Source organism: Canis lupus, chromosome 15 (genome assembly GCF_003254725.2).
Source record: "Canis lupus dingo isolate Sandy chromosome 15, ASM325472v2, whole genome shotgun sequence".
NCBI classification, from domain to species: Eukaryota; Metazoa; Chordata; class Mammalia; order Carnivora; family Canidae; genus Canis; species Canis lupus.
This window is the reverse complement of record NC_064257.1, coordinates 49,758,882-49,780,786: the sequence shown is the minus strand read 5'-3', so window position 1 is coordinate 49,780,786 and position 21,905 is coordinate 49,758,882. Positions and strand designations below refer to the sequence as shown.

Sequence of the window (21,905 nt, the reverse complement as noted above, 5' to 3'; positions counted from 1 at the left end):
GCATACAGAGGGTGTGAATTCACAGTCGCCCTCTTATGCACGAACTGGCATGTGGGCACCCCAACCCTGACGAATCTCCAGGCTGGCACCGATTGCCAGATTTCCCCCAGCTGAGAGAGACCGCATGTTAGTACCACTGGATGTGCTATTAATGGAATCTGTTATCAAGTCACAAGACAAGATGCCAGTCTGGCACTACTCTGCAAACTGGAAGTGCATGGGGGAAAACACAGACACCCTGTCTGTCGATGAATAGCTAAGCTGTGAAACCAATTGACTGGGCACCTACCAGAAATTAGCTTGTCAAAAGTGATTGCACTGTATGAGATGGCATCACAAGTTCGTGTGTCTGCTATTTGCATGCATGTGCTCCCTTTGTAAATGCACGTGTAATTAGATAAGGAAAGTAAATAATAACCAAAATTCTTGGGCAGTATCTTGCTTGGATTAATGTGTTCTGATTACATTCTGAATATAAATCTAAGTGAAATATTAGGGCAAGAATAGAAGTTGTGTAATAGCTCTTTTCTAAGGAGTCATGTCTTTGGAATAATTTATTCTTGCTTTTTTCATGTTTGCCTAGAACGAAATATGTAATTTATTTTCATCATGTTATAGAATCAACTTAATACAAACTTAAAAGTACACCCCTTCCCACAAATATCAATACTTCTTGTTCCAAGATTCTGAAACTTTATTTTTACATAAAACAGGAGAAATATTTAAACATGAGGATATAAATATATTTATATTTGTATATATAATATATAAATATATAAATATAAATACATATAAAACATGAGGAATATTTAATAAATATTTAATATTCCTCATTTAAACATGAAGAATATGGCTGGAAAAAAAAGTAGTAGGCCTTATTTTCCTTCTGCCCAGTCCTGTAGCTGTCTATAGAATAGAAATCAGAAAGAAAACCAAGCAATACTGGTAGAGGGATGAACTGGTGGCATGTATCCTGGTTGGTGACATTTCTGTTTCATGGTCCCACTTCCTTTTTATCCCACCTCTCGGCCACCTATGGATTACTAACTAATCAGAGGACAAGAAGAGGATCTCCACATGTGTGCGTGCACAAACACATAAAACTCTAAAATGCAGCACCTAGGTGGCTCAGTGGTTGAGCATCTGCCTTTGGCTCAGGGTGTGATCCCAGGGTCCTGGTATCGAGTCCCACATCGGGCTCCTTGCATGGAGCCTGCTTCTCCCTTCTGCTTGTGTCTCTGCCTCTCTCTCTCTCTCTCTCTCTCTCTCATATGAATAAATAAATAAAATCTTTAAAAAAAAAAACCCTAAAATGTAAGATTTTCTGAAAGTAACATGTAGAGATCATTTAACAAAATGGAAGGTCAGGACTCATTCTTTTAGGCCTAATTTCTACCCAGTTCTCAAAACTTTTCATAGGCAGTGGAGAGAGACACAGAAACACTAGACACGTACAAATACTACATATGGATACAGAACACATGCGTACATGCTGAAGACCAATTTCCACTCTTGGAAAAACTCATATTACTCTGAGATCCAAGTACAGCCCTGGTTTTTGTATGATTATCTCAGCGAGAGTTATCTGGGTACATCAAAGGGTGAAATTTGGTCTAGGCTATTTAAGTTTGCTTCCCTGTTATCACTTAGATGTGTAGAATAGTGTTTTCAAAATATATATATCATGTTTTAAAGAAAGAATTATTCTTATATACACTTACAACTTAAAAGTGCTATGAGTAAGGACTTAGTTGTCAACAGCTGCCAATTTTTTCTTCATGTGAAGTTACAGATCTGTATCCGGTTATTTCTGACAGAGATGTTTCCTTCCATTTTTTGAAGAGGAAGAAGGTGGAAGGAATACTGAGATTTTTATTTAAATGACCTGAGATTTGTGCCTTTAAACTTCCAATTACAGAGCACAGATTTGCTGCTGAACCTTCTGTAAACCTATCAGTTAAAAGCCTGTGTAGTTTTATGACACATCACCTTTAGCCTCTGATCAGCAAATTGCAGGCCAAGCTAAAACACTTAAGCAATGCTGCTGCTTCTCTCATTTTGGAAGACTAGATCATTGCAGCTTAGTAATTTAGATAAATCTTTGCAGCCTATATTCCCACCCTCTGTAGAGATCTGATGCACAGAGAAGGCATATGGGGCCAAATTACATATTATGTTTCCCTTATAAAAAAAATACCAAAGAAATTTGCATTGATGGAATTTATGAGGGGTTTATTGCATTCACTGTCTGAAATTAGCTTGTTCATTTACTCATTTATGGGTTGTCTCCTCCTCCAAAATGTAAGCTCCATGAGATCACAGACTTCTGTCTTGAGCACTGCTATATCTCCAGATCATTGCTGAACAAATATTTGCTGAATGGATAGATTCATTTATTCATCCATTTCTCAAATATTACAGATGAGAAAAAGTAAGTCTCCCACCTTTGAGAGATTCAGTCTTTAGAGGAGACACAAACACTAAACCACTATAAGACAAGTATGTGAGCCTAGGGAAGGGCAGCAAACACTAGATATTAACTTTAGAAATATAAGCTACATATGATTTTTATGTTTCATTTATGTGCTATGATATGAATACAGATATATTATTATATTAGCCCTCACTGATTAGTTATTCATTCAACAGCTATTCATTGAGCAATCGGTCAATGCTGCCATCCTTACAGTTTGGAACCATACCAGAGCAAGAAGAGGGCAGTCCCAGGGCAAGAGGCAGCTTGGAGTCAAAAGCAAGCCAGGGTAAAGTCAGGGCCAGTGAGTGGCTTAAGGGGTTTCCAATAGTCAATCTAATCACTGATTGGGGTAGGCAACTAGTACTGAAATATTTGAAGTCAAGAGGCCAGAGTTCAATAAGTTCCATAAGTTCTCAGGTTTTAAATCAGATGGAAAGGCCCTGATATCTGAAGCTCCTCAGGGATGTCCATTAAGGAAGGCTGTTCAGAAAATAATTCATCCTTCTTCATATTTCTCAGTTAAGGTCTTTTACTTTTCAGGAAAAATCAGGACTTGGCCCAGAGCCCTGACATCAGAATGTCTCTGAGCTTAAGGACCTATGGGACCAAGGACGCGACTGGAAGTCCTTTAGATAATGAGCTGCCTGGTACCAAGACAAGTAATCTCTATTTATTTATTATGTGCAAATTTATTTTAGCACACAAATTAAATTACATCTGTGACTTTATTTGGACTCCAAATGATGACTCAATGCATGGCTGAAACAGTTGTTTTGTTGTTTAGTAGCTAATAACAATAATAGTAATATCTAATATTTATTGAATGGTGATTATATGCCAGGGTTCTAGACATTTTCCATTGACTAACCTATTCAATATTCATATCCACCTCATAAGGTGGTTACTATTACTATCTTATTTTAAAGATAAGGAAACAGGTTCAGAGAGGTTGAGTAATTTGCCCCAAATCACACAACTCATAGATGCCAAGATTAGACAAAACCCAGACAGCCTGGCTCCAGAACCAGCAAACCCCTAACAATGATAATTGCTACCATTTACTAAATGCCATATATGTTCCAGATGCTTTATATTTATTTTTATCTCAATATATATGTTTCATACAGCAACACTACAAGATAGACATTATCTTCCTATTTTGCAGACAAAGGCACCTATGAATGGTGCAAATAAGTTCTGAAATCAGGGTATGAACTCAGTCTGCCTACCTGTTTCTCTGTTTCAAAGGCTCTGCTCCATCCACTGTCCAGATTCCTCTGTGACTTTACCTAAGTCTTGCTTTTTCTATTCTTGCTTTATTTAGTTTTATCTAATCAAAAACAACAACAACAAATTCTAATTAACTATTCATTAGGAGGTTCTGTGTTCCTTTCTGAGAGCTATAATCTTTTACATTAATATACCACTATATATCTTTCCAACAATGTTCATTTACATGCCCTCATTTGATCGTCACAGCAACCCTGAGCTTTAAAAGGTGGGCATTAATGTCTCTCATTTCTGAAATGAATAACCTTACGAGAGAGAGAGAGAGAGAGAGAGAGAGAGAGAGAGAATAACATGCCCAAGGGGCTTGCACCTGGTCCCATTCTAATCTCATTCACTTGCCTTTGTTTCTACTTTGTGTAAACATCCTGAAGCTAAGTTTGATAGGTGGGAGAATCAGACCCACAAAAGGAAATCTAGCTCTCATCTCAAAGAGACCACATGGATTTTTACAACAGCTTTCCTACCCATGATAAAAATATCTGAAAAGCAATTGGAAGGTTCCAGTTAAATACAGAGGACTGGACACATGCATTTACCATTATTTCTTGAAATTATATAAAAATGACAGAAAATTCATTAAAAGAGAATAATAAACTCACAATAACAAAGATATTGACAGAGAAGATCAATCTAGGAGGCCCAACGTCTGAATAGTAGGAGCCCTGAGAAGAGAGAACAGAGGGGGATTACTAGAAAAATAATTCAAAAATTTTATCCATAACTGAAATATATAACTTCTCAGATTGATATCAATGGAAAGCCCAGCTGAATTGGCGAAAAAGACCCACATAAAGAGCCATTGTTATGAAATTTCAGAACACTACGAATAAAGAGAAGATCCAAAAAGCATCCAAAGAGAAAAAAAACAGGTGACATAAAAGGGCTGAGAAGCAGAATGGCATAGAATTTCTCAATGGTAATACTGAAAGTGAGAATGGAACAGTGCCTTAAAAAGTGTAGGTGAAAAAGAAAAAAAATCTGGGGGAAATTACTGCCAGCCTGGAATTTTAAGCCCACCCAAATTATCAATTAAGTATGAGGCTAGAACAAAGATGTTGTTAAATATGTATCTGTAGTATTTACTGCCAATGTGTCCTTCCTCAAGAAGCTAGCAGAAAATGTGCCTTGCAAAATAAGGAAATAAACCAAGAAAAAAGTGTGTGGGAATAAGGAAATAGAGATCCAACACATTCACAAGGTAAAGGGAATCCCCAGGGGATGATAATAAGATTATTCAGAAAGACAGTAGTGTATCAGGACCACAGAACAACCAGCCAGGTCAGAACAATAGGAAATGGGGAATTCCAGAAGCAAGTCTCTAAAACAAAGTTGAAACTGATAAACAAATATATGTTTGGCTGTATTGAGATGCAATTTACACTTAAAAGCTTACAAATAAGTTAGGGACATACAGAACTAAACAAAGGAAAAAATAATTCAGTTAAAATTCAAAATTTTAAAAGATATGTAACTATAATATACTACATAATACAGCTTTGAATCATATTAACATGGCCCCAACAATATAAACATTGAGTATAGAGTGAATAAATTATGACATAATTATGTTGGAAGAATGGATGAAGGGAAGTGGTAGTGGTGTAGATTTAAGTGTACAAGAAAGATAAACTTCTCATTTTCCATAGTAAAATAAATAGATAGTATTTTTTAATTAACTTATTGCAGAGAGAGAAAGTGTGTTCATGCAAAAGAGAGAGGTGGGGAGGGGCAAAAGGAGAGGGGGAGAGAAACTCCAGTGCACGGGGGGGAGGTGACCCCCTGACTCCAAGATCATGGCCCAAGCAGAAACCAAGAGTCAGAAGCTAAACTAACTGTGCCACCCAGGCACCCCTAAATAGATAGTATTCAAAACAAGAAAATAATTAGCAGTATAATGTTGTTTTGTCTGACTGTGAAGGCAAATGCTAGGGGAAACATAAAATAGTTGAAAACAGTTGCCTCTAGGAAGTGGAAATCAGGATGAGAAGGAAGATGGCACAGAGAATATAGCTCTTCTTAGAAATTATGACAGAAATGTTGCCTACCATTCTCCCCTTTTCCTTGGTAATAGAATCCCAACTTTATTCAGGAAAGCAGTATGTCTAGATAAAATAATATGCTTTACAATCACTATTGCAAGCTAAATGTAGCAATGTGACTTCATTCTGGCTAATGAAATGTAAGTATTCCTTTTATTCCCACTGCCTGCCCTACCCCACATCCCCCCCACATCCCACCAACTTTTTAAAAAATTTTCTGCTGCCTGGAATGCAGATGCGAAAGCCTGGAGCTTACGGTGACTGAGGACAGAGAACAGAAAGTTAGAAGGAGATTATGTTTCCAAAGTTATCAAACAAGCTGTGAAGCATCTAGCACCAAATAGCTTTTAGTATGAGAGAATAAACCTTATATATTTAAGACATTGTCATTTAGATTTCTGCTAAATGCAGCTAAAACTAATTCTAACTAACACATATACTTTAAATATCTAGCTTGTATATTAAACCATGTATGTGTACCTTGGATAAAAATTAGAATTGAAAGAGGGAAAGGTCAGCAAATGCATAAAGAGGAGAATGGCCAGATCCCCATTTTGGAAAACTTCTTTAGGACCCTGATGTCTACCTGACAAATAATGGTGGGATTCATAGGCTTCATTGCTGAAGACGTGTCTGGAATGAAAAATACCCTGGGTGGAACTTATGGCAGAAGAGATATTAGCAAAATATCTATCTATCTATCTATCTATCTATCTATCTATCTATCTATCTATCATCTATCTATCTATCTATCATCTATCTATCTATCATCTACCTATATTAATGATTTGGAGATATATTAATAGGAACAATCCAAATAAAAATGTATAGAGAAAAAGAAGATTAAAAAAATAAAAAGACCTTCAGTAAGCTGTGGTATATCTTTGAGAAGCCTAATATAATAAAGTTAGAGCCCCTGAAGGACAGAAGTGGAAAAAGAAATGAACCAAAAAAATATTTGAAATTGAAAATGGCTGAAAATTTTCCATATCTGGTAAGACCTATAAACCCACAGGTTTCAGAACAAATTTCAAGAACAAAAACCCATCAAATAAAATTGCTCAAAGCCAGGATAAAGAGAAAAAAAACCTTAAAATCAGCCAGAGGAGGGGGAAAATACATTAGGTAGAGAGGAGCGATAAGGATAACAGCTGATTTCTTATCAGAAACCATGGAAGTGGGGGAAGCATTAAGAAAATATATTTAGGTAAAGGGATAGAAAACAACTGCAACCTAGAATTCTGAACCAAAAAGAAAAAAGAAAAAAAAGAAAGAAAAGAAAATCATTGCATAATGAAGGCAAAATAAAGGCTCTTTTGTTTACATACAAATACTGCAATAATTCATCAACAGCAGAGCTCAGTGGTAAAGGAAGTCCTTGAGGCAGAAGAAAAATGATAACAGATGCAAATACATATCTATACCAAGGAGCAAGGAGTGCTGGAACTGGTAGCTAATGGGTAAATATATAAAACATACTTTTTCCTGAAAACAAAACAAGTACATACATTCTCATGACTTCTATTCAACCTTGTCCTCGAGGTTCTAATTGATGCAATAAAGCATGCATAAATAAATGAATAAATAAATAAATAAGCAAGCATCTGGATTTAAAAGGAAAAAGTGAAACTGATTTTATTTGCAGTTAACATGATTGTCCATGTAGAAAATCTGATGAAATCTCCAACAAAGCCAATTAACTACTAAGTGATTTCTAGTAAATTTGCAGAATGCAATATGCAAAAAAATCCATTGTTTCTATCTACTGGTGGCAATCAAAAATTTAAATTTAAAAACAATACCATTCATAATAACATCAAAAAAAATAACCTACCTAAGGGTAAATCTGATAAAATTGTGCCATACATATATACTGAAAATCACAAATGTTGTTGAGAAAAATTAAAGAACTAAATAAATCAAACAAGACTTAATATTGTTAAAAAAAAAAAAGACTTAATATTGTTAAGTGTCAACTCTCCCCAAGTTAACCTATAGCTTCAATGGAATCTCAATCAAAATCTCAGCAATGTTTTTTGTAGAAATTCACAAGGTGATTTCTAAGATTTACATGGAAATACAAAGGACTTAGAATAGGCAAAACAACTTTGGAAAGGAACAAGTTTTATAGTTGACACCCATTCCAAGTTTTATTATAAAGCTATGATAATAAAGTGTTGTACTGGCATAAAGAGATATAATCAATAAAAAAAAGACTAGAGAATCGAGAAATAGATCCACATATATATAAACAACTGATTTTTTCACAATGGTGCAAAGGCAATTCAGTAGAGAAACTATAGTCTTTTCCACAAATGGTGCTCAAACAATTGAATATTCATTTTAAAAAGACAAGAACTTTGATCCATACCTTGTACTGGACTCAAAAATTAACTCAAAATATACCACAGACCTAGATTTTGGTGTAAAACCAAAATCTATAAAACATCTAGAGGAAAACATGGGAAAATCTCTGTGATTGGTTCCCAGATTCATAATCTTGAAATTCTTCCTCCTAATGCAAAAAACCCTTTTGCACCTGTAGGGTGACATCTGGCTTTCATTACATTGCCCTGAAAGGGGAGAGTGCAATGTGAGGAATCCATGCAGTTAAAACGATGGCTTCTGACCCAGAAATGTCATGTTTGCTTTCAGGACTATGTATACACACACACACACACACACACACACACATACATGTACATATATATAAACTAAATATAATTATATTTCATGTTTGCTCTCAGGACTACGTATATTTATATACATGTACATATATATAAATTAAATATACATATTTACAACTTTTAAATCATACTATATACTCCACTTCTGGTAACTTCATCGCTTTCATGGTCCTAACCACCATTTATCTTCTTATGACTCCCAAATTTATATTTTCAGTGTTGACTTCGTTTTTCTGACTGGTATCTTCTACTAGCCCTGCATGCATCCATTTTAATGTCTCGCGGACATCGCAAATTCAATGTGTCACTAACTGTACTTGGTATCCCACCCCCCCATGCTGCTTCTTCTCCCATGGAGCCATCATCTCTATACAGTCACCCATGCCAGAAACCTGGCAGTCACCAAACACATGTGACAGCACAGGAGTGGCAAGGTTCACATATAATTTCAATGTTTGTAGCCAGAATGGCTGAGAGAGTGCTTTTTATTAACAGAAAAGAGTCCAGAGAAGGAGTATTACATTCAGAGGGGAGAGCTGAGACCGTGGACGTGTTGGTTTCAAGGTGCTGCCAGGGCATCCAGGTGGAGATTTCCAGCAGTCTGTTGGAAATGCCACTGTACATGACAGATTGCTGATCTTGGTTGCAGAAATGAAGGCTCAAGAGCTTTCTGAAAAGTTTAAGCTGTGATCTGACAGGAATCATACTGTTTCTAAGAGTGAAAACATTCAGAAGCATTCGGCTATGGAGGACAGACTATAGGGAGAAAGAGAAATGGAAGCACGCTGAGAAGGGGAGCAGCATTCGGAGCATGTTCTCTAGCCAGTTCAAGGACAGGGAGCACCAGTCAATATTTTTGTGGTACTAAAGGAGAGAGTTCTCGAGTATGTGACTTATTTCTCCTTCTCAGCCTGACAAAAATCTCTTCCCTCTATTTCCTGAACCCTTTCTTACCCTATTTTTTTTTTCCAGTTTAGGAAGGCCTGCAGGGGAGAGGGCAGTGCAGAAGACAAGGGCTTGGTTGTAGGTTTCTCACTCCACTGCGTTAGGAAGGCAGACAGTAAGGAATAGGTGAGCAGGAAAAGTCTTAAGGCTCTGGCTGCCCTTTTTGATTTGTGCATTAATGCTGGAGTTGACAGCTTGCCTGAGAGAGGCTGAAGGGATGTGTGTTCTGCATGTCTGGAATTTATTCCTTTGGCTCTGTAAGATGTGACACTGCATAATGGGCATGAAGAAGTAATTTTGATCCTGTGACTATCTTGGCAAAGGTTCCAGAGAGACATATGGACATAATCTTCTGGACATTTGTGGAAGAGCCCTCCCTTAGGGGTTGTCTTTGTAGGCTTGCATTCACTTCCAGTCCTATGGCTTTCACCTTAGCTTTATTCTGTTTTCACTTAAGCGATAAAAAGCTAAATTGTATTCAATTGAAAGAACTAAAAATATTAATGTAGGAGCAAGTCATCATTATGACACATATCAATTTCTCACCTCTGAGGCAGTGCACAGAAGCAGGGCTCTGGATATTAACCCAGCCATGGTTGGGGGCTTGGGGAAAGGTCTGGATAGATCTTGGTAGATACTGTGAAATATGAGTTTTTATCATGCTGGGATCTAGCGTCTCCACCTACAAATTTACGAAAGGCGACATAAACAGAAAAGTCTGCCTAAGAATGGCAACTTGCTTAACTATTATTCTGTAACAAGATTCTCTGTACTTAGGGCCTTACATTCTGGGATATTTAAAAAATTGCTTATTTCTTATTGGAACAGATTTCAATCTGAATACATTTCTGTTTTAAAATAGTTGGGATGGTACAATAAATCCAGCTCAGGGTCCCCTAAGTTTCTGTGTATATGTTTGTGAAGTAACTCTTTATTTGATTTAAGCTTCATCTACACCCTTCATTTAATATTGATCATTGTTTCTTTCCTTGAAGAGTCTAATACACTGATAGAAAAAATTCAGAGAAACCAAAGCCCAGACCCCAGTCCTTGGAAGATGACTGTGCCCCGCCCCTAAAAATACTCTTTAAAACTGGCTCCCAGAAGAATGTCCATGAAGATGTCTGTCAGGAGCCAATCTTTATTCATTTCCTAGTGTTTTGTGACTCCTCTTTGAAAAAGTTCTTTGGAATTGTGCTACTGGGAAAAAGGACAAGGAGACTGAAATCGTGGAGGCAGACATTCCCTGGGGTATGAGGTCTTCTTTGCTTAGACCTAAGTGATTTTACCCTAAGGGAGCACTCAGAGTCACCCTGCTAAAAAATTGCCTTGGCTGATGGCCAGCCTTAAAGGAAAGATTTTTTAACTCAGTGGTCACTCTACTACCAAGGTCTAAACAAATGGCTTTTCTATGAACCTTGACTGAGAAAAATGAGTAATCAGGAGATTTTCTGTATTTCTTCTAATTACGGTTATAGATGAGGTCAGTCTGATAGAATCTGATTATAGACTCAGAGAATTATACGTCTTGAAAATGTTCAAGAGGTCACATGATCCAGCCTCTTGAGCCCTAAGTCTAGTAGATAGTAACTTGCAGGGGTACAGGGACAATATCAAGCCATCAGGACCTTAGATAATATTTGAATATGTACAAAATTCCCCTACACACGTCTGAGATAGAAGAGAGGAATGTGTATTCAGCACATCAATGGCTTTCTTCTCATGTTTGGGAACAAGACCGCTGATAGATCCTTGGTTTTAACCCATTAGGACAAACTTCTCTTCTTAGTTCTGTAACAAACAAACCGATAAACCAGGAAAGGGCTCTTATTGAACTTATTTGGGTCAGATATTCCCTTTCCCCAGGATGAATAAACCACAGCTGTGTGTATAGAGCAGGCCCAGCTTCATGGGCATGCAACCCGTGTAGTGACAGAGATCTGTACTTAGAAAGATCCCATGCTTGGCTTAATGCTCTGCTCTTTCCATCTAGAAATTCCTAATAATTTTTAAACAATGGATTCTACATTTTAATTTTGCGCTGGATGCCACAAATTATGCAGCCAGCTCTGGCATGGAGTTCTAGCTCAGTTTGGCAATTCCTAACATAGTCATATAAATGGTGTGGGTGGGAGAGGGGAAACAATTCCCAGGATTGGTGGGTAGATGGTGGCCAGTACAGCTGGCATAGTTCTGAGAACTGAAAGGACATGAAACATGTCAAAAAATCAGTCAAGTAGGATAGTCAAAAATCTCAGTCTAGTAAGACAGGTATGGAAACAACTCAGGTGTACATGAGTGAATAAAGAAAATGTGGTTTGTGTATATGTGTGCACACACACTCACACAGACACACTGAAATATTATTCAACCATAAAAAAGAAAAAAATGAATGAAATTTCACCATCTGCAACAACATGGATGAAACTGGAGGGCATTATGCTAAGTGTAATAAGCCAGACAGAGAAATGCTGCATAGTATCATTTCTATTGGAATGTAAAAAAAAAAAAAAAAAGTGAACTCATAGCCACAGAGAATAGAAAAGTGACCATCAGGAGCTAGGGGTGGGATGGGGAATTGGGAGAGGTTGGTAGAAGGGTGCAAACTTTCAGTTATAAGACGAATAAGATCTGAGGATCTAATACATAACATGGTGTATTGAATAACTGAGATTTGCTAAGAGTGTAGAACTTAAATGACCTCACCAAAAAAAAAGTAAATATGTGAGGTGATGTGTTAATTAACTAAACTGTGGAAATCCTGTCACAGTGTATGTGTATAGCAAACCCTCATGTTGTACACTTTAAATATCTCATAATTTTTTGTTTATTAAACCTTAGTAAAGCTGAAAATAATTTTAAAGAAACAAATACAGGCTGAATGTCCACCTTTGCTTTCAATGTCACAAAGACTAGCTTTTATAAAACTGTTAAGTTAGTGTATATGATTACAGGTGGAATTAAGAGTCCCCTGTACAACAAGGGGATGCACCATTCTAGCAGCAGTGACTTACTACTAGGGACTGTTAAAAATATTCTTTCTACCAGGATCCATAAAGAATAGGACAAAGTGAGCCCTGGAATGACCCCTGTAGGCTTGTAAGGACTCAATAAATACCTGGAGAATAAAGGGGAAAAGGAAGTTCAATAAAGAAGAAAAGAAAGGAAGGGAAGGAGGGAGGTAAGTTAGCCATGCTCAGTTTTTCCAGGTAGTCAGGTTGTCTAGGAAGGTTTTAGGGAAACCGTAAAAATTAAAGGGTAAGCCATCTAGAGCAATAAATTTTATGAAATGTTAATTGGGTTTACTCTCCGCACTTTCTTTCATTATTGTGTTTAACACCAAACACTAAAAAATTAATCAGGAAATTCCATCTGGCCAACAATTTTAATTTATGAAATTCCTTTTGCTTCAGAAGATTAAAAGCAATCCTTTGAGTAAGTTGAACATTCTAAGAGAGCCCCAAACAGCCCTGAACAAACACTCTAGAGTATCATTTCCTTTTATATTGTAACATCTTTGAATCACTTGCAATCTATAAATAAACTTGCATTTTACAGAAATGGCTCTACAAAAAGCAGCACCATGCTGGAATTCAATATACAAGGCTATTTTTAAAAGTGTTTTGATTTTTAAAAATTAATTGTAGGCCCTAGAGTTATAACTTGGCTTACTACAAGTTTCATGTTGCTTAACAACTCTTTAGAACAATTCTTCTACATCTGTGCTTTATTTTAAGTGGAAGTCAATGTTAATTGAAAATTTTGCTGATTATGGCTGCCCTGTTCTATGGTGGGGAAAATGGAATCACTAATATTCTGAAATCAGTCATTAAGGTAGTTTACCTTTAAACAACATTTTTGGTGCTTTGGTGCTCCTGTTTTTAGAGCTATTTGTTTTCCCCAGGTGTGATATAAGAAGTTATCTGACACCAAAATAAATCTCTGAAACAAAAGCTATCCTCTTAAAACATGAAAGAAAGTGAAGGAAATTGGGGGGCAACTTTTATCCTGATAGAAAAGCATGTTCAACTGTAAATCTATGAAAAAATAACATTATGAAATAATGAAACTTAAGGCCTAGATATGTTTGTCCAATTGAACTTGTTAATTTATTTTATAGCAGAGGATAATAGAGAAGAAAGAATTCTTGAGGGGATGGATGAAATGTGTATGAAACCACACACCTGGGAAACATTATAGGCTTTATCTTATATCAAAAGGCACAGATCGTATGATGTAGCAGTTGAAGTATTTGGAAATTTTATGCCTTCTGAGGTAAATGTAACTTGTCTTTCGAGAGTATGTGGATTAGGGCAGCCCGGGTGGCTCAGTGGTTTAGCACCGCCTAATCCCAGGGCCTGATCCTGGAGACCAGGGATCGAGTCTCACGCTGGGCTCCCTGCATGGAGCCTGCTTCTCCCTCTACCTATGTCTCTGCTTCTCTCTCTCTCTCTCTGTCTCTCATGAATACATAAATAAAATTTTTAAAAAAAGAATATGTGGTTTAAAAGTATAGGAAGAGAAGTGATTATTTCTGCCTCTATATTCATTAACAAAGATTAAATGCCTAGGTCTTACTCTTTTTTGCTCTAGAAAAATAATCTTTGGGTTGTTTTCTCCTAAAAATTATTTTAGAGAAGGGAAGACAACTGCTATAGTACCCAGAGACAGAACAGGACCTCAGATACATGACTCCTGCAATAGAAACTAATTGATTTTCCGTAATTTGACCTCTCTTGCCACATTATATCTCAGACAGTGAAAATTATTACTTCCACACTTGCTGTTTTTTTGACAGTTGAAAATAAATAATGGCATTTTTGAGAGAAGAGAGAGTAAACACAACATTTGAATCAATGGTACCATAGAAATCCAACAAAAGACATATATATACTCAATTTTATTTTTCAACTCCATCCATGGATGACAACTATTAACTTACACAGCAAGAAGCACAGTTCATGTGATCCATTGCACAATAGAACCAATGCAAAGGGATATTATCACTTTGAAATAAGTGACACCTTATATCTCTGTTGGGTAAAGAGAACACAAGGAGCATAAGGATAAATCTAGCTGAAGTTTCTAGAAAAAAAACAACAAACAATGTAGGCCAACAGCCAAATATTGGTTTTCCTTGGGGGAAGTGAGCTACTATTCTAGAAAACAAAATTGCTATAAGGGAGGTTGTTACATAGCAGCTAATGTCCTCTTGTCATAGATCCCAAGAGAAAGGCCCCAGGCACCTAAAATGGTTGCTGGGCTAGAGAACTAAGCAAGACGAATTATTTTCTTTCCCAAACTCAAGACTCTTCATTTTGACATCTGCTAAGGACACTAAACTTTGAGAGATTGTAAAATGTCTAACTGACCCTCATAAATTGGGAGAACATGTCATCAGATTATGTGAATTTCAGTGTGGCAAGTAGCAGGTAATGTATTTATTGAATAAATCTCTATAAAATTTTTTAAAATCATGGGCTCTGAATCACTGCAAAATGTTTCCCAGAGATACTGTACCAATGTTCTATGGCAGCCAAAATAAAGATAACAGCTTAGAGAATCAACACAGAATATTAGGCTTGTTATTTGCTAGAGTGGCAGTTTATATAATCTTACTTTCTTTTGCCTTTTGGAAGACACAGTATCCAGCCCCATTTTTAGCATCATTTCTTTTCACTCTTACTATATATGTGGGGCAGGGGAAATGTCTTTTAATAGCAAAGCTAGTCTACGTGTGGAATCAACATCAACTTGAAATCACTGCTGGGTCAAGTTATCAAATCTTACTGGTGAATTAGAATCTAGAGTCAGACTCCAAGGATATAAGAACAATGTCTATGCTGGTCTTTCCCTCTTTAATTAGTATTCATGAATCACTGGGATTTTTTTTTTCTCTGTCTTTGCATTTATCTCAGTAGTTGTATCATCTGATTGCTAATGTGTTTAAATTGAGCTGCCTGATTTTAATTCAATCTGGCACCCTTTCATGGAGCACTAAATAGCCTCTCATGGCCATACATTAAACTGTGGTGAGCCCTGAAGGCTCTGCCACCAAGAAGATTTCAGCCTTTATTGCTTTGTGCAGCCCATCCATTCTTGGTTCAAGGGCAGCTTAGATATAGAGATCCCAGTTCAGATACGCACAGGTAATGACACCCATTACCTGGCAGCACGTGTAAGATAAGCCTTTCTGTTCTCTTCTGTGCCATCCTGGTAGAGTCAGCTACATCTTCCCTTCAATTAGCAAGTAGGATTTCATTCACTGAGGGAAAAGTGTCATCAAAGCTCATGTGTCTTGGTGGAGTTGTTTTTTGATGTCATGCTTCTAGTCCTTAAAATCTTTAGATTTAAAATCAAGAGAATCATTTGACATACAAAAAAGTCATCTGTTTTGAAACTTGAAAGCTATTCACCAGTATATGCACCTGATCTGTAAATAAGATACTAGTGTGTGTGTGCATGCGTGTGTGTGTGTGTGTGTGGGTACACAAGCTCCATAACCTTGAAGGGTAAATACCCAATGCTAAAACATCAAAGAGAGAGCTTTTTAGTGCATAGCAGGAATCTGACCACATGTGAAACAACATAGCTTACAGGGACAACAGGGACATAGAGCTTAACATATTCTACTTCTCATTACTTGTGACTCAGGAGTATCTTCTTTCAAGTAAATGGTGAGTCATGGGGATATGTAGAGGGGGAGCTTCTTTCTTACACATAATTCCTCTTTGCTTCCAGGATTAGTCAGATTTCTAGAAAAGAAAGAGCCTGGGGAACCAGCAAACCATCCCTTGAGACCAGAAAGAAGGAAAGACATGGAGAGATTACAGTTTATGGGCCAGGCAAGCCTAATAGCAGCAATGCACTAGCCTCATCTTCCCCAGATTGCACTTTATCTCTACAAAGACATTGGACAGGGTGTTCTATTTCCTTGCCTTGGAAAGGAAGAAAAAGTTATAGATTTCTTTGCCTCAAAGCAATCTTCTAGAGAAAGCAATTGTTCCCTCCACATCAGTATTTTATCAGAATCAAGATTTAATGGTAAAATAAAAGGAAATGAATCTTATTCTCCCAATTGTCTAGCATGCACATATTCCCAGTCTTTCTTCTTCCCCTAATGACACTTCACTGGATCTTAAAATGTGGTTTTGCTAAGAAGGAATTTTATGTCTTCAGAATGCTTTTTCAAAAACAGAACTTCCTCTAAGTGTCAATGTTCTTCTGACATGAAAATGATGCTGCCAATTTTTGTCATTTATATATCATTCTGAGTGGACTTTTTTTTAAAAGAGAATTTATGCTGACCTAGTTACCTTTCCTCCCTACCACATTGCACAAAATTTAAGACAGCAGGCTAGGCACTACAGCCATAGAACAGATAGAAACTTGGTCCTATCAATGGTCCCACAGAGGGACTAAACTCACAACTGTGTTAAGAAACACCACATCCAGGGGCACCTGGTGGCTCAGTCGTTTCAGCATCTGACTCTTGATTTTGGCTCAGGTCATGATCTCAGGGTCATGAGATTGAGTCCTATGTTGGGCACCATGCTCAGAAGGGAATCTGCTTGGGATTCTTGCCCTCTCCCTCTGCCCTTTCCCCCTACTCTCTCACTCTCAAATAAATGAATAAACTTAAAAAAAAATCCACATCCAGCTCTATTAGACAACAAGGGCATTTTGTTTATTAGTCTGCAAAATGTCTTTAAAGCACTGTCTTTGTTTTCACAGGAAATCAAAGAATAGGTTGGTTAGCACAATTTTAAGATTCAAAATTATACACAAAGAGATTTTGAGGTACATTGCCATGATATATTATTAAAGTGAATAGTGAAAACTATTTCCTTTTAATTTCACTGGGAATTTTCATGTTTCCATTAAAATTGTTTACTTCATTATAAAAATGATACAAGTGGTTCTAAAAAATTAGAACCTAAATTGAAATTCTAAAAAAAAAAATCATTCTTTCACATTTTACCCATGTAACTGATGAAGTTATAAATCCTGGAATATCATGTTTTCACATCATTTCCCCCATCCCAAGCTAATGAAAGGAAAAGGAGTGATTACAATTAAACACAGCTTAGAGTTGGGGGGAGGGTGATTTGTGTTCAGAAATCAGTGTGTTTACACAGACACCTGGGGATTTTGAGTCAAACCCAGGGGTAAGCTAATCTGATTCAACACTCACATTCAAAAACTCTCTGAAGAATACTAAACAAAACCATGTTATTTTAGGCATACTTTCTAACTATTGCCATTTATAAGTAACAACTTGAAATTCTGCTCTGAATTACCTATCTTTTTAAAAACCTGTTCTAAACTTATTTGTACTGTGTCAATTATGTGAATAAAATAAAAGCTGAGAAAATCTCCCTAAGAGAATGTTTTTGCTAGAAACCTTGTCCTGCTACCTTCTGAGCTTCTTGAAAATGAAAATCTCTGTGCCTTCCAGATGACAGCCACTTTTTTGGTGGAACCAAAATAGCTTTCTCAGCTAGAGCGCTGTCAGTAGGAGTTCTGACAGCAGATTTGGCATGCAGGAGGAAGGTGAGCAATGGTCCCATGGTAGGAGGTTGGGTGGGAGCACCCCACTAGCTAAGGGAGCAAGGCAGGAGGGGTACTTGGAAGACAGTGCCCTCCTAGACACTAGACTATGCGTGAGGAAACCAATGGGCATTTCTAGAAATGACAGATAATCTCGGAGAAGGGAATCATTAACTATGCAGTATGCATGAAGCTAGAAGGTTTCCATTTGTGAAAGGAATCCAGCACATTTACATGCAGAGGATTTTCGCTCCCTCTAGTGGTAGGGTAGCAGCCTTTGAAGTGATCTGCTATCACGGCATAATACTGCTTCATAAACAAAGATGTGCATTTTGCCCATAAAATGAGGGTTTTCATTAGGTATGTTGCTCTCTTATGATGGTTTTCAGAACACCCCCAACACTTCATGGGAACGAACTGCCTCCTGACTCTGCTGATTACCAGTGGCAAGGTAACAAAGATTTCCCTTTCCTTTTGGCTAAAAGATGCCAGTGCTTACTTCTGAGATACAGGATTCCCCTTTCCTCTGCAGTCCCATCAAAGATGGAACCATGCTATGATCATAGGCAACTTTCCTGACTCCCAGTCTGAGCCAGAAAAACCTGGGGAGCTAAATGAGAAACAGAAACCAAACCTACCCAAAGTAAAGGCGGGAAATAGGGAAACTCAGAGGAAAGATACTAACTAACACAGAATCTGAAGAGTGATCTGACCCTGATACAAAGGTCCATGATCAGCAATGAATTTTGGAACAAATCTCCACCTCTACTTTGCGGTCACTTATTTCTCTCATTCTCATGTTTGGTTATGTGAAAACACTTCTGGTGCAGCAACGTGGATCGATGACAGCGGATGAAAAAAAAAAAACAACAAAAAACAGAGAAGATGGGAAGAGTAAATAATGACATTTTAAGGACGGTAACTAACACTGCCTCCCTCGAGGGATTCAACTGCATAAAATATCATCATTGTGCAAGAATATTGATGGAAACAGATCGTAGGTTAGAGCTGTCCAATCAATAGGTTATTGGGCAATAACTGAAAATCTACCAGTGTGAGATACGCAGAGTATGCAGCTCTTTCACCTGCTCCACACTCAAAGTTAGGCATCAGTGATGCCTCCGTGACTTCGCTTGTGTGTCTCCAGGGCAACCAAATTCATGTGTCCCCCCCCCCCCCCCCGCCCCAAATATTTTCTAGTTTCTTTATGTCAGTGACTCACTCCACCAGCCACCCAGCTGCAGTAGCCGGAAGTTCGGGAGGTCCTTGACCCCACCTAGAGTCTCAGCATCAGGTTCAAGCCATCACCCAGTCCCTGGTCTTATTCCCTAAATGTGTCTCTAAACAACCCCTGCTCCGAAGGGCGTCCGCCCCATTCTGTCAAACGCATTCTCCGCGCGGCCCTGCTTCATTCCAGATACTTCCAGGGGGCCTGACTCTGCGCTGCGGCAAGTCCCCCAGACTCTTCAGTAGCTTGTGGAGGCAGAAGACTCCCACGGCGGAGAGTCGTGAGCAGACCGTGGGGAGGAAAGATAGGGCGACATCGCAGGAGACGGCCGGGAGGCTACTCAAAACCGTGTGCTCCAGGGCTCCGGGGAAGGTCGGGGCCTCAGAGCGCGGCCGAGGCTTCCTCACTTACACGGGACGGCGTTCCCCAGCCCGACCAAGCGCGAGAAGGAAACTCCGGCAGCACGTACCGAAGGGACGCTCGAGGCCCGCCGGGGTCCAGGCGCCCCCGCCCCGCCGCAGCGCGTACGACGCGAAGGGACGCGGTGCCGCGGACTCGCCCGGGGTCGGCTCCGCGGCGGCGCGGGCGGCCGCGCGCCTCGCTCGCTCGCTCCTCCGCGGTGCCCAGGCTCCGGCCCGACCTGCGGCAGGCGCGCGAGGGCTCGTGGCGTGAACGCGGCCGGCAACGCGGCCGGAGGGTCCGGGTCTCCGCTGACGGGCCAAGTTCACTTAGTTGGGCGGCCCGGCCCGGTTCCTGAGCTTTCATCTCCGGCACCACCTGCTCGCGCTCGCGCGCCCCGCCACAACCCTCTCCAACTCCCCGCTAGGAGGAGTCGCACCTCCCGACCCAGGCAGCCTCCCGCCCTCTCCTCTACTTCTCCTTCCCCCTCCCCCCGCCTCCCCCCGCCTCCCCCCGCCTCCCCCCGCCTCCCCCCGCCTCCCCCCGCCTCCCCCCGCCTCTCCCCGCCTCCCCCCGCCTCCCCCCGCCTCCCCCCGCCTCCCCCCGCCTCCCCACGCCAGGGTTCCGGCAGCCTTGGGGGCGCAGTGCTCACCGGGAACTGTAGTCTTCCGGGGTGAGCCCAAGGAGTTTTAGTCCGGTCTAGAACTACGCTTCCCAGAGAGCCTCGCGGCAGGACCCTCTATCACCTGACCAGGAGCCTGGTGCGGCAATGGCGGCGCCCATGCTTCGCGGGTGCTGTCTTGCAAGGCGTGGGGCTTTAGCCTGTATTGACGGCGGGTCTCGCCGTGGAAGAGGGGCTGCGATTGGGTGCAGGTCCAGCGGGAAAAGGGGACGGAGCTCCGTGGCTCAGCAGTCCCTCATCACGGCCCAGAAGTCCGGGAAAGGGTATACGATTTCACACCATTACTGCCCTCTTAAGTGTGGGGTGGACCCGCGGGGCTGGGGAGGTGCTGGCCAGGACAGCCCGGCGTCAGTCTAGACGTCGGTGGTGGGCGGGGAGGTATGGGGAGTGGGGTGGTGGTGGGCTTATCACCTTCGGCCCTGAAACATGTATGAAAGCACAAAACTAGCTCTCTATCAGCCCCGCCTCCACACATAAAACACTCTCCAAGAAGGCGTATTTGGGGGAATTTACGAGTGTAAGATCGCAGATCTTTTCTTGAATGTAAAACTGCACACACAAAAGAGTGGATTTAGTCACCTTACTAATAGGACTAGCAGTGGGTCGCTGACACCAGAAAGCACTAACTTATTTAATAGCAGGACGATGGGACAGCAGTGATCTAAAAGTAGAAAAGGAGCCTTTACCTACAAACTCTAGCAAGTGGCGAATTAATGTTATTAGTCAAAACACCACCTGTCTGTGGAGGCATTTCATGTTGAACGTGTTTCTAAGGAGGATGCAGTCAATACGAGAGATCTTCCCCCTGATTAGAATTTTGCTTGTTTTGTGAGATGTCCTCTAAACAGCTGTTTATACTTTATAAGACTTAAATAGTTTCTTTTTAAGTACTGAAACAGAAGGCACGTTTTTAGGAATCCTTTAATCCTTTGAGAGAGTTGAGTTGGCATTATTTCTGCTTTTCTGTTGAAGCAACAGAGGGAAAATGTCCAGAAGCATTCAGCTTCTATTCTTTCATAAATTAGATTGTCTGACTGTAAGTGGGAAGTATTTTTTTCTCTCATGGAACGAAACTACAAAAATAGTTTTGAGTGATGTTTTAGCGAATGCAGAATTTCTGATGAGTTCTTCATTGAATTCCTCTCAATTGTCAGCAGTGCTTCCAAACTTTGAAAAGAAGGAATTAATCTTCTTACAGAGTACTATAGACATAGAATTTCATGTGTTGAAATGATTGAAACAAGACCCAGTACATGTAAACAAAAATCTAGAAGATAGAGACAATTGCTAGGGAGAAGAGCACAATAGGAACAAAGTATGGAGAGAGCGTGTGTAAACAGACATTGTCCAGGATATGTAGTTTCAGAAGGAATAAGCACACTTAGAAGAACCTAAGAGTGAGACCTGTGTGTGGAATGCTCATATATGGACCCAACAGAGTAGGAAAGGTTCTTACAGCATTTAACAGCTTTTTAGATTTGATAGCAATCAAGCATAAAAAAGGAACCTGAAACTATATCCAGGGAATTGAAAGTGATTTGGGGGACCGAAAAAAAAAAAAAAAAGCCACATCTGATGGTTTAATGTTTTCATTTGCTCCAAATCCCAG

General features: G+C 39.5%; 2 protein-coding genes across 8 annotated transcripts in view; one reads left to right on the top strand and one right to left on the bottom strand.

Moving 5' to 3' along the window:
• Positions 1-20,399, bottom strand: part of LOC112654503 (splicing regulatory glutamine/lysine-rich protein 1-like) — a 60,169-nt gene extending 39,770 nt beyond the window's left edge. For 4 of the 6 annotated variants that reach the window (XR_007402340.1, XR_007402343.1, XR_004804997.2 and 1 more), the window contains exon 1: positions 19,685-20,105. Coding sequence is in view for 1 of the 6 variants with exons in the window: in XM_049094214.1 (XP_048950171.1) it covers positions 19,685-19,980 (296 nt within the window). In the remaining 5 variants the exon portion in view is untranslated. Of the gene's footprint in view, positions 1-4,365; positions 4,429-19,684; positions 20,106-20,266 lie in introns of those variants that run through there. The other 2 variants (XR_007402341.1, XR_007402342.1) reach the window with 2 other exon arrangements.
• Positions 20,384-21,905, top strand: part of GATB (glutamyl-tRNA amidotransferase subunit B) — an 89,880-nt gene continuing 88,358 nt past the window's right edge. For both annotated transcript variants that reach the window (XM_025439266.3, XM_025439265.3), the window contains exon 1: positions 20,384-20,559. In XM_025439266.3, the coding sequence (XP_025295051.3) occupies positions 20,384-20,559 (176 nt within the window). The remainder of the gene's footprint in view (positions 20,560-21,905) is intronic.